Genomic DNA, 11,398 nt, shown 5'->3' on the forward strand with positions numbered 1-11,398 from the left:
ATTCATACCTGGAACAATTATGTTTGGATGGTTGATGGGATGCTGTATTTTTCTTTTATTTCTCAATATTAATTGTCTGTTCCATCTAGCTTGTCTGGCGTCCATGTTTGAGTAATTGGTGTTCAAGTTGGAGAAATTATCAAGTGGGTAAGAAGGTACTTAAATTAAATTTTTAAAAAAAACCACAATCAAATTGTTAGTTCAAAACAAAATAGATTGATATATGTTAGATTTATTGGAAATATGAACAAAAATAGACTGATATATGTTAGTTTCGTTGGGACTTGGAGTGATATATGTTAGAAATAGATTGATATATATATTAGAGTGTTATTACTTGGGACTCTACGAAATCTATTATTCATCAATATAATTTTGTTATTTTATATTTTAAATTTGATTGTCTTATAATTACTAACTCAACATTTTAACATAGCCCAACTATTGTTGGATACCGTAAATTTTAATATTAAAAAAGTAAGAAGTAGGAGTATAAACGCAGCTATTGTTGGGAACCGTACATTTTACCATAGCCCAGCTATCCGATATAATTTTGTTATTTTATATTTTAAATTTAATTGTCTTATTATTACTAACTCAAAAGAGAAATTATAAGACAAAATCTTTCAAATAACTGTGCATATATATTTTTTTTCATATTTGGGAAGTCAATTATGTAATGTTACCGTACTTTGTTGTATAAATCTCAACTGAATCTATTTAATTATGTTATTTTAAATAGATTTGTTTTTGCTTTAAAAAATTTGAACGTAATGGAAAACATATAAACCATATGTGATCAGACTTCCTTTTAAAAAGTAAAAATATTTGTTTTCTTAATGCAGATTTAATATTGAAAAACATGTAGATTTAATATTGAAAAACAAAATTTGTATATTTTTTATTGGGATGATGTGGGGGTGACACGTGGCAAAACCTTCTAGAAAAAAAATCTTCCTTTAGTATATTATATAGATAGATAGCTAAGTTTGTTTAAATATTCATTTATCATACAAGAAGGAAGTCTAAATACATGTAAATAAATTTGTTTGTCATAAATAACGAAAATAATTTTTATAACAAACTCATAGAACTATTCCTAAATATACTCTCTTCATAATCTCATAAATATTTACACATATTAGAAAAAAAATTCCTTTAAGATTTAATAGAGATTTAGATACTAATTTAAAAAAAATCATAACCAAATAATCATTCATGTATTGAGAAACAATAATTATATAAGTACATCTTTGAAAAAAAAAAAACGATAAGAATGCTTTTTTTTCCTTTAGTTAAAAAAAAATCTCTCAACTAATATAAATACACGGTCAATTTTTTTTCATTTTGTTATTTCAAAAGATATAAACAACTTTAAAAAAATTATATATATATATTGATCAAAAGGTTTTAGATTTGTTACAAACTTTACTTAACAACATATATTGGTCATTCAATTTAAAAATAAGATATCACAATTTAACTTAATCAATTATCAGAAAATGATTTATGTAACAAATCATATAAAAAGTAGTAAATTCAATATAGAGATCAGTATAATAATATAGTATTTGTCAAAAAAAAAGTTTAATAATATAGTATATTTTATGAATCTTTTCTTGATCTCTTCCCATTATGATATATCTCATGACCTTTCTTTATCTCTTCCACTTCTGGTGGCAAGATTCAATAATATTTCATTCACATCAAGGAAGGAATGAAGAATGATCAAGTCAACTAAATCATAGAGTAATTTCTCTCAAACGTATCCAGTAAATCGATTGAATATTTTTGGGATTTAATATTCATATAAATTTCTAGTTCTCCAATCTTTGTGTATTCATGCTATGATACTTATGGACTCATAGCTCAAAGAGAATATCGCAATACAATTAGGATATGATCTTCAAGAATCATATTTAAAAAATTCTACTACGATACTTCCAAACTCGTAGGTTATGAATCTTCAGGAAACATATATTTTTCCAATGAATCTTCAGGATTCATCGTAGGTTATGAATCTTCAGGAAGCATATATTAGGATTCATATATTTTTTCCAATGAATCGGTACTTCCAGACTCGTAGGTTATGAATCTTCAAGAAACATATATTAGAATTCATATTTTAGATAATCAACTACGGTACTTCCAGACTCGTAGGTTATGAATCTTCATGATTCATTAAAAATAATTCAACTACAATGCTTCTGGATTGTAGGCTATGAATCTTCATGACTCTTTCAGAATAATTCAATTCCAGTGCTTCTGGATTGTAAGGCTATGAATCTTCCTGATTGATGCAAAATAATTCAATTACAGTGCTTTTGGATAATTCAATTTCAGTGCTTCTGGACTATAAGGCTATGAATCTTCAGGATTCATGCTTATTACTATGGTACTTCTTAACGTGTTATGAATAAATAGTAAGCAAGTAAATAAGAGAGGAGAATAGAGGAACAAGAGATAGAGAAATAGTGTGATGGGGATGCTCTGCTAGGTGTAGACTCCCTTATATTTATATTATTAAGTTTGGAGTGTTGAACAAGTATACACGTGGGCCTGACCCATGAACTCTTAACTTTGATGGTCATCCATATATTATATTTCATAACAATAAAAGAAAACCTAAACATTATTTGTTCCGAAAAATTGTTGCGTCTAGTTCAAGCTTCAAACTTGAGCAATCAAATCCCTGTATATCTCTGCAATTCCACTAGGTCTCGGCGATGAGGGTTCGCTTTTCTCGTCTGAGTTGATCTCAAACAGAACCGAATTCGCCCCTGTTAGAGTTCCGGGTTTGACTTGTCGTTTTGCAAGCCATTGCCTCCTTTCTCCAATTTGAGACCGAAGTTAAATTACCCATCTCCTGATTCTCTTGTAAATTCAACTTTTATACCGAAAGTTCCAAACTTGGTCAACTGGGGTTACTGGGGTAGTGTCATCTATTGGGTCCATCAATGTTGCAATTTGTTTGCTTTTTAGTATTTTTTTTATAATTATTATGATTATTACTCTGCAATGTGGATTGTGCTTTGTTTTGTTTTAGAGTTTAATTGTTGATTGTTGTTGATCACCATATTAAAATAATTTTCTGTTACATGAGTTTATTTTATTTTATTTTATTTTTAATTTTGGGAACTTGTTTTTGACATGGTGCTGTTTGTGTTCTTTTGGTGTAAATTTTGCCTCAAGGAAGGTATGATGGGAAAGAATTCCAAGGGAAAATGTGGATCGCCTTCTCGTCAATCCATGAAAGAGAAGGAGAAACACTTGGTGGATAAGATACAAGGGATTTTCACCAATCTTCAGTATGCAAGAAAGGAGAACAGGGCTAATGACATTGTGATCTGTGAGGAGCAGATGCATCAGTTTCTGCGGGAGTGGAAGGCGGAACTGGAGTCTCCAGCCACCTCCTTAGCTGTATGTCGTTGAATTCTTAGACATTGCTGATGAATATCTGTGCATGTTTTCTTTTTTTCTTTTCTACCTCGAGAAGTATTGGTACTTTATTAATATGTATGCGCTTGCATTATATAGAATGGAAGCTTTGATTCGTTTACCGGGGAACTAGCCCAACTATTGCAAGAAATTGAGGAGCAAGATGATGCAACAAGTCCATTAACAAAACCTGTGCCATTGAAGACTGAGCCCCATCCAAATAACGTTAGTGATAGCAGTTATCCATTTTTTGAGGAGGTAGGTTTCGTGTGACTAGTTCTTGTGATGTGAGTCACTCCATTTTATGTGTGTGCTAACAGCCTTTTTTCTGGGTCTTAATATGAAGCAAAATTTTGCTTGTAATATTTCTTCAGTTATGCTTCTGGGTTGTATGGTTTTTGTACAGGTTCTTTCTTCCAGTTAAAGATGAAACATATGGTGTACAGTATATGTGTTGTTAATCTATTTCAGTTTTTGCTTAATGTTACAACCATATGGAAAATTTTGCATGGTCATGTGAAGCTTTTCTTTTCTGAGTATGAACTTTAGAGGGATAAAAATCAAAGGATCATATATTTTATCTCTTATGGACTTAGCTGTATCACCAAAACAGGATATGGATAGTTTGAGTGCTTTTGTCTAAAAATTGACTTAATGTAGTTTGGGTTCTTTTATTTTACTTATTCTAATGAATTTGTTGACTCTCAAATCAAACAGTTGCTGTTTGTGTTCATCAACTTACCTTTTCTGTGCACATCTGATGGCTTGAATTGTACTAGTTTTTCTTTTCTTGGTGCTAGATAGTATACAATTAAACTTCACATAGTGTTTAAGCTGTAGAATGTAAGGGAAGTCTACTGATGCCTTTGTGGTGAGTGGTCTTTTAGTTTACTCAGGTAAACCTGTTGGCTAAGATATTTTTAACCTTTTTTTGTTTACATGTAAATTGAATGAAAGCCCAATATGCCCAAGTACTCCAGTTTCTTGATGTATGTTGTTGAAAGTTTTAGGAAGACCATGCAGCCTTGTGCTAATTTTTTGGTCCATAATGATTTCAACTTTTAAAATTCATCAGGTGAGGGAGGATTACCAATATGGAACTCTTAGAATTTTTTTTCCTAACATGGACTGATTAACTACTCAACTGGTTAACAATTTCAACTTTCAACTTAGTTGCTAGCTGTTCCTTAAACAGATTTTTTTTAAATCTTTTTACAATGTTTACTTTGTTTTTTTTTTTGTTTCCTGTAAATGATTGTAAATAAAATAAAACTATGCAGTGTATAAAGAAATAGAATATATATGAGCTGAGTGTTCTAGCCTGTTCAATCATATTTTATGCTTACTGGATGCTTTTTTTTTAAGAGATACTAATATGCGCTTGATATCTTGCAGAAGTGTTTTAATGATAACCAACCACTATATCATACTTTTGAAGGCTCTTCTTCAACTCTCTACAACAATGCCTTTAATAACTCAGATATAATTCAGTTGGACTATCATCAACTCAGCTTGAATCACAATTTGGATCACAACACAGTAGGCCACAACTCGGATTTAATTGGTCAATTTGATCTAAGCCAGGAACTCAGGCACCACACAGAAATGAAAAACTCTGAGTCAACTCAAATTATTTTCGATGAAGGCTTTGATTGTAGCCAATTTTTCGGAGATGATGATCCTGTGCAGTGTGGAGACAATATTATACCTAACATTCTTCCAAGTATCCGCCCTCCACCTTCTGCATTTTTAGCTCCAAAATGTGCACTATGGGATTGTTTCAGACCTGCTCAAAGGTTAGAATGGTGCCAGGACTACTGTAGCAGTCACCATGAGCTTGTGGCAAATAAAGAGGGCCTTCCTGGCACGACTCCGATCGTGCGACCTCGAGGCATTGACATCAAAGATGGTCCTTTGTTTGCTTCTGTTCTAGCAAAGACACAGGGAAAGGAAGTGGGCATCCCTAAATGTGAAGGTGCTGCTTCCACTAAATCCCCCTGGAATGCTCCTGGTGAGTATGCAAATTTTTTTTAATGTTCCTTGTATTGCTATTTAATAATGTTCATTACAGTGTGCAAAATCTAGCAACCTGCTTGTCTATCAATATTGTAGAAGAAGTTACTCCATGCTTATTACTTTTCATCTTCATTGTTTATGTTTGAATACATAATTTTATTCTGTTGTTGCAGAGTTCTTTGATCTTTCTCTTCTTGAGGGTGAAACTGTTAGGGAGTGGCTCTTCTTTGACAAACCAAGAAGGGCATTTGAAAGTGGAAATAGAAAGCAGAGATCGCTCCCAGATTACAGTGGGCGTGGTTGGCATGAGTCAAGGAAGCAGGTGATGAAGGAACATGGGGGACAAAAGAGGTCCTACTACATGGATCCCCAGCCTCTTAGTTATCTCGAGTGGCATTTGTTCGAGTACGAAATCAATAACCATGATGGCTGCGCATTATACAGACTAGAGCTAAAGCTCGTGGATAAAAAGAAAAGTCCTAAAGGAAAAGTGACGAGGGAATCTCTTACTGATTTACAGAACAAGATGGGGAAACTAACTGCCGCCGTTTCATCATCTGATGATGCACTCCCTGACAAGGGAAACACAACACCCAAGTCTAAGAATGTTGGGTGTCCTGAAAATTAAGCAAATTTCGATGTGGTGATTGCGCCAAATGACTGAACAAAGTGTACATATTTGGGGATGGATCACTGCATGTAGAAATTTCTAACAGTCCCTGAACAAGGTAACAGCTGTTTCTTGTCGTAGAAGGTGTTCAAACCCTAGTCTCCTGAGTTTATCATTTTTCTGCGTTTGGATATTGGCATTATGTAAATTCAGTGCGGCTTTTGTTTAAAGGTTTAAAAAGTTTTATAGGATCAGTTTTTGGTTCAATTCATCCATTCAATTTGATTTACAATATTTTCCCCGCCGATAGCTTATAAATTCAACAGGATTAAGAGCACTGAGTGACAAATCTTATGAAATATTAGTTTGCCACAAATCACTTTTGTGCCTGATATGATTGATTGAACATTTTAGTTTAGCCTAGGCAGGGGGAACCAATTCCTGTTTTTGGAAGTAGCACATTTATAATTAACAAGAAAACGTTTACAAGTTCTGTACTATTACATCAACATGCACACATTGCAAAAAGACTACGATAAACTATTACTTAAATTATTTGCCTTTAGAAGCACTGCATCATATAAGAAGCTTTTCAACATATGAGAACTACTTGAATTAACTTTTAGGCTCCAACTTCAGTAATGAGTGATGACCACATCCTCATCTATAACATACATGCACAACAAATAAATCATAAACAGGCAAATCCAACAGACTCAGTAAATTACTTTTCATGAAGCACAACTTGCATTGCTCTAGAGAGTTATGGGCTCTTTTTCCCAACAATCTCTTGAAGCTTCTTGCAGAAATTGTCAATATAAGAAGACTCTAAATCTTTGGTGAGCAGCATCTCTCTAATCCTGGCATGGTTAGCTCTGATTTTTTTGCTGGTTTCATTCTCATTATCCATCACAATGCTCACAGCTTTGCGGACACTGTCCTTAGTGTAAAACCCAGTTTCTTCACCTTTTTCCACTTCCACCCCAACTTGCAAGTTATTAGCCATCATCCTTCCAACCACAATCTGGTCACCAACATTTGGTATCAACACCAATTGACACTCATTCCCCAATGCCTCTGACAATGAACCGAATCCACAATGTGTGATGAAGCACCCCACAGATGGGTGTTGCAAAATCAATTGCTGCTGAATCCATCCACCATACACAATCCCTCTTCCTTGAACCCTAGTTTCAAACCCTTCTGGCAGTGCTGCTTCAAGTGAATCAAACCCAATTGGGGGTCTCAAAGCTGCCAAGAATGGCAAGCCAGTGAGCTCAAGACCAAGCACCAATTCAATAAATTGCTCTGGTTTCATAGTGCATTCACTTCCAAAACAACAATAGACCACTGACCCTGGTTTGAACCCTCCAAGCCATGAAACCCATTTCTCATCCAAACCAGACTTGGGTAGCTCTAGTATTACTGGTCCTGTAACAAGCACAGGTTTCTTGAACTCCTTTTCTATGTAATCAAGATAAGGCCCTTCAATTTCTCTGCAAGTTCTGTATCCCAAGGCATCGGCTTCACTCAACGAGATTTGCTGGCGATCGTAGAAAAGAACATTGCTGCCGAAAATCTCTTTCCTTTTCGCAGCATAGGCTCGCGCTTCATGTAAATGAAGCTTCATAGATGAATCAGGGTACCCTGGAGGAGGCTTCATCATGTCAATTTCAGTTATGTTGGCTCCTTGGTGATACCTTGATGGGGTAAGAGTGTAGGCGACCAAGGATGAACTAGAAACACAATATTGGACGGCCTTGATACCGAAACGCCGCGCCAAAGCTGGCATCCAATGGGTGAAATCATAGAAGATAATGTCAGGTTTGAGGTTGTTAAGATGAGTTTCCATGTCAGGTTGAGTTAGATCCATGGCTGTCATGATGTGGGGGATTAAATGGTAAGCCGCATCTGAGGTGGATTCTGCATTAGGAGGAAGGCCTTCGACATGAGGAATGTTGATCGTTACGAAGGTGATGAGATTAGGGTGGAGATTGAAAGGTTCTAACTTGGCTTGTGACTTTCTATTTATGAAGTAGGTGATTTTGTGGCCTTTTTTGGCTAACTTGTTCGCTAGGTGCATAAAGGGAGTTTGATGACCAAGAGCTAGCCATGGATACATTGCTATGTTCAAAGAACTTGAATCCATGATTGTGAATCAAAATGTAAAACAAGAGAAGCGAAAAAAGAAAAAGATCACTAGATGGAGATGATGCTAAGCAAGAAAATTATAAATAGAATGAGTTCTTATGGTGTATGCATTGCTTACTTATAGGGAACAGGCGAATCTAACGGGAAACATTTGCTAAGTCTTTGTTTCTCTTACATTTCATATTTGTGTTGTTTCACGTTGGTACCGCTAACAATTTTGTTTTTGGGGTTAGTTATATTCATTTGTCCTTGTAAATATTAATCATCAATTGTTGTAAAATAAATAGTAACTAATTTGTAATTCAAAAAGATATTAAACATTTGTGGACATTTGAAAATTCTTTTGAGAAATAAACAATCACATAATTGTAATTAGGGGGAGAGGGTTATTCATGATGCATTTCTGAATTATCATTAAATCTACTACTTCTTATTCATGAGTTCAGTTTTTACTATTCCTACAAGACCTCCAATCATGTTGCGCCACGTGTCCTGCTCTTTCAACGCTTTTCTTTCTTTCAAATGGAGCCCTGGCAAACGATGTCGTTTCAATTCTCCAGCATTCTTTCTCCCCAAGTTGGCAAGTCCCCATCTCCAATCAACCCAGCTGGCTTAACGTGTCTCAGACCCCTTTCTACCCACTCCGCTGATTTCACTTCCTTTTTCTCCTCTTCAATCTAAAACCCTAGCTGTGATTCAGTGTTTTCGTTCATCTTTCCACCCACTTCTCACCAACCCATCAACTTCGTCTTTTCCGATTGATGGTGAGCCATTACTTTCGGCCGCCGGTTGAAGCTTGCCTCAATATTTGCTTACAGTCTTGTATGCTCGAACCATTCGTGTCTTTACACCTCAAACGATTCACTGTTCGTTCGTCATCCTTTCTCCCACAAAACCGGGAACGTAGGTTTGAATGCATCAGCAAAGGTTTAATTTCTCACCAAATGGTCAGTGTCAATCCAAAGCTCCTTTAATTATCTCCCCTCTGTTGTATATATTTTGTACTACTCAATCCTTTCATCTGTATAATCAGTAGATGTAATTTTTTTGAAAATCATGTTAGTTTTTTATTTAAATCGTACTACATGTGTGGTTGTGTTACTGTAGTTTCAAATCTTGGCTATAAATACCCCATGTTCTGAACTCCCACTCAACTCATTTCCATTTCTCAATTTCTTCTCTTCGAAATTCCCTTGCTCTCACTGATTTCACTGATCTGTTTCATTTATATATCTGCACACATAAATTCCATTTGAAGGTTTATAATGAGTTGCAGACATGTCAATGTACTGTATGGTGTGTGTGCCTAATTGGTTGTTTTTTCTTTGTTTTGCAGTTGCCACTCCTAAACATATTAGTGAACTGATGCATGTGGAAGGCATGGCAACTGACGAATTCAAAAGCCACTTGCAAGTGAGTCTGTTTGCATTTCAGCTTGGAAGCCTGGAAGGATTTCAGCTTTTTAGATGAGTTTGAACTACCATTTTCTTTGATTCTCAATAGCTAACATTGATTCTTCAATATTGTTTTCTCATTAACTTGACTTTGTGATACAAGTCATGACCATTAGAGTGTAATAGGCCTTTAGAACAGATCAATGCCAACAACTAAAATGAATATGTTAATAGTTCCAATCTGCAATTGCAAGGTTAAATTATGCATATTAGTTCTAATGAGCCAGAAATAAGGGAGATTTGTCATTGGTTGATAAATCTAAACTTCAAGAAGGTTATGGATGACTCACTCAATCCAATTTAGATACAAAGGGACTGTACAAGTAAGACAGCTACTTAATGTAATGCGTGAAGTCCTTATTGTGGCTGTATGAAATTTGGAATTTATTTCCCTGGTGAATTAGTTTTGGGAGAAGGTTGCAATGAATCAAAAGGGGGCCTTTGCTGTCGTTTTTTTTTCCAGCAGTTTGTGGATCTTTTGTGTATTGTTATAGTGCCTTTTTGGTTTGTGTTGTGGGTATTTTGGTTTTTCTAGGTTCTTTGTACTAGCTGGTTTTTTATTGAGGGGTGTTTGTTTCTAGGTTCTTTGTAATGGTAGGTTTTTATTGAGGGGTGTTGGTCTAGCTTATCTTTGGTTTGGTTTTCTACACCATACTCCCTTGAGAGAGTCTGTTCTCAAGTTCCTTCACCTTAATTCAATGAATTTTGCTTTCAAAAAAAAAATAGTTCCAATTTGAATATGTTAGTAGTTCAAAGTTAAGGATATCAATAAAATACTTTTCTTATGCCTAAGATATAACTAAAAATAAGAGGCTTAATTAAGTAATCTTAACGAGAATCTGTTTTCCTTCATGAATTTTCTGTAAGAAGAGATAGATTTATTGTCATGGTTGAGATTAAAGCTGTGCTTCCTTCATAAAATTCACTAGCTATGTTCTTTAAGTAAAATATCAGCTCATTCTCAAGCATCTATTTATTTGAGTTCAAAAATTACCATACAGGTTATTTGTGTTGAAAGGAATCCCTGTAACATTTGTAGTAGATTTGGTTAGATCGGTCTCTTCCTTCGTTGGTTAGTTTCGCTGGTTTTTATTCTTTTCTAATATAATATTTCTAAATTTCTGTTGTGAGGGAATCGTGTTATTGGTGTTGTTTGGTTTGTTAATATGTTAGTCATATTTTCATTTATGTCAATGCTTACACAAGTGAATCTGTGCAGAAAGCAGGACAAAAAGTTTGTGTACTTCGGTTTTCATCAAGTGAGTAGACATGGTATGAGCAAGACATTGACCTGTTGTAGCAGATTTAAGGTTCTTCCATGCACAAAAGTTATGACAAGGTTTAATAGTCTCATAGCTTAATGTAAATTCTAATGTGAGATTTTTCTCAGTGACAAATAAAATGATCAGAAAACAGAGGTGAAAATAAAGCTAAGCAACAACAGCCAGTCTCTAAGTAACAGAGTCTTCAACTCAATGGGAGGGGTCTCTAAAACAGTAGCTCTTAGAACCTTGCAATCAATGTGTGTCCTGTTTATGTAATCATTGTATTAACAACTACTTTATGGATCGTTTCTAATTTTCTATGAATTCTGTGTGTTAGTAATTTAGCATTTCTATCTGGTGTGTGTTAGTAACTTAGCAATTCAAGTCACAGTAGTACAGCTTGAACCATATGGTTAATTGTTCGACCTTTGTCATTAATTTGCTGCGGCGTCATTAATTTATTT

At 34.7% G+C, this 11,398-nt stretch overlaps 2 protein-coding genes across 6 annotated transcripts; one reads left to right on the forward strand and one right to left on the reverse strand.

Moving 5' to 3' along the window:
- Window positions 1-2,630: 2,630 nt before the first annotated feature.
- Window positions 2,631-6,318, forward strand: LOC130742601 (transcription factor VOZ1-like). 5 transcript variants are annotated; one of them, XM_057594698.1, is made up of 5 exons: window positions 2,631-2,932; window positions 3,193-3,420; window positions 3,538-3,696; window positions 4,834-5,449; window positions 5,628-6,318. In XM_057594698.1, exons 2-5 carry the CDS (start codon window positions 3,199-3,201, stop codon window positions 6,080-6,082), a joined length of 1,452 nt encoding a protein of 483 aa, XP_057450681.1. In that variant the 5' UTR covers window positions 2,631-2,932; window positions 3,193-3,198; the 3' UTR covers window positions 6,083-6,318. The 5 variants fall into 5 exon arrangements, with proteins under 5 accessions (XP_057450681.1, XP_057450682.1, XP_057450680.1 ...); XM_057594699.1 differs by having other exon boundaries at window positions 2,631-2,877; XM_057594697.1 differs by having other exon boundaries at window positions 2,631-2,849.
- A 307-nt stretch (window positions 6,319-6,625) lies between these two features.
- LOC130742602 (UDP-glycosyltransferase 79B30-like) lies at window positions 6,626-8,255 on the reverse strand. The gene has a single exon (XM_057594701.1). The coding sequence runs from the start codon at window positions 8,211-8,213 to the stop codon at window positions 6,828-6,830; it is 1,386 nt and encodes a 461-aa protein (XP_057450684.1). The 5' UTR covers window positions 8,214-8,255; the 3' UTR covers window positions 6,626-6,827.
- Window positions 8,256-11,398: the final 3,143 nt, after the last annotated feature.

Source organism: Lotus japonicus, chromosome 3 (assembly GCF_012489685.1).
Source record: "Lotus japonicus ecotype B-129 chromosome 3, LjGifu_v1.2".
Lineage (NCBI taxonomy): Eukaryota > Viridiplantae > Streptophyta > Magnoliopsida > Fabales > Fabaceae > Lotus > Lotus japonicus.

Bases quoted from the DNA above. Each gene is read 5' to 3' on its own strand.
- LOC130742601 (XM_057594696.1), top strand. From the start codon at position 3,151: ATGGTGCTGTTTGTGTTCTTTTGGTGTAAATTTTGCCTCAAGGAAGGT. The intron at 3,421-3,537 runs GTATGTCGTTGA...TGCATTATATAG, and splicing joins CTCCAGCCACCTCCTTAGCT to AATGGAAGCTTTGATTCGTT. The intron at 3,697-4,833 runs GTAGGTTTCGTG...GATATCTTGCAG, and splicing joins GTTATCCATTTTTTGAGGAG to AAGTGTTTTAATGATAACCA.
- LOC130742602 (XM_057594701.1), bottom strand. From the start codon at position 8,213: ATGGATTCAAGTTCTTTGAACATAGCAATGTATCCATGGCTAGCTCTT.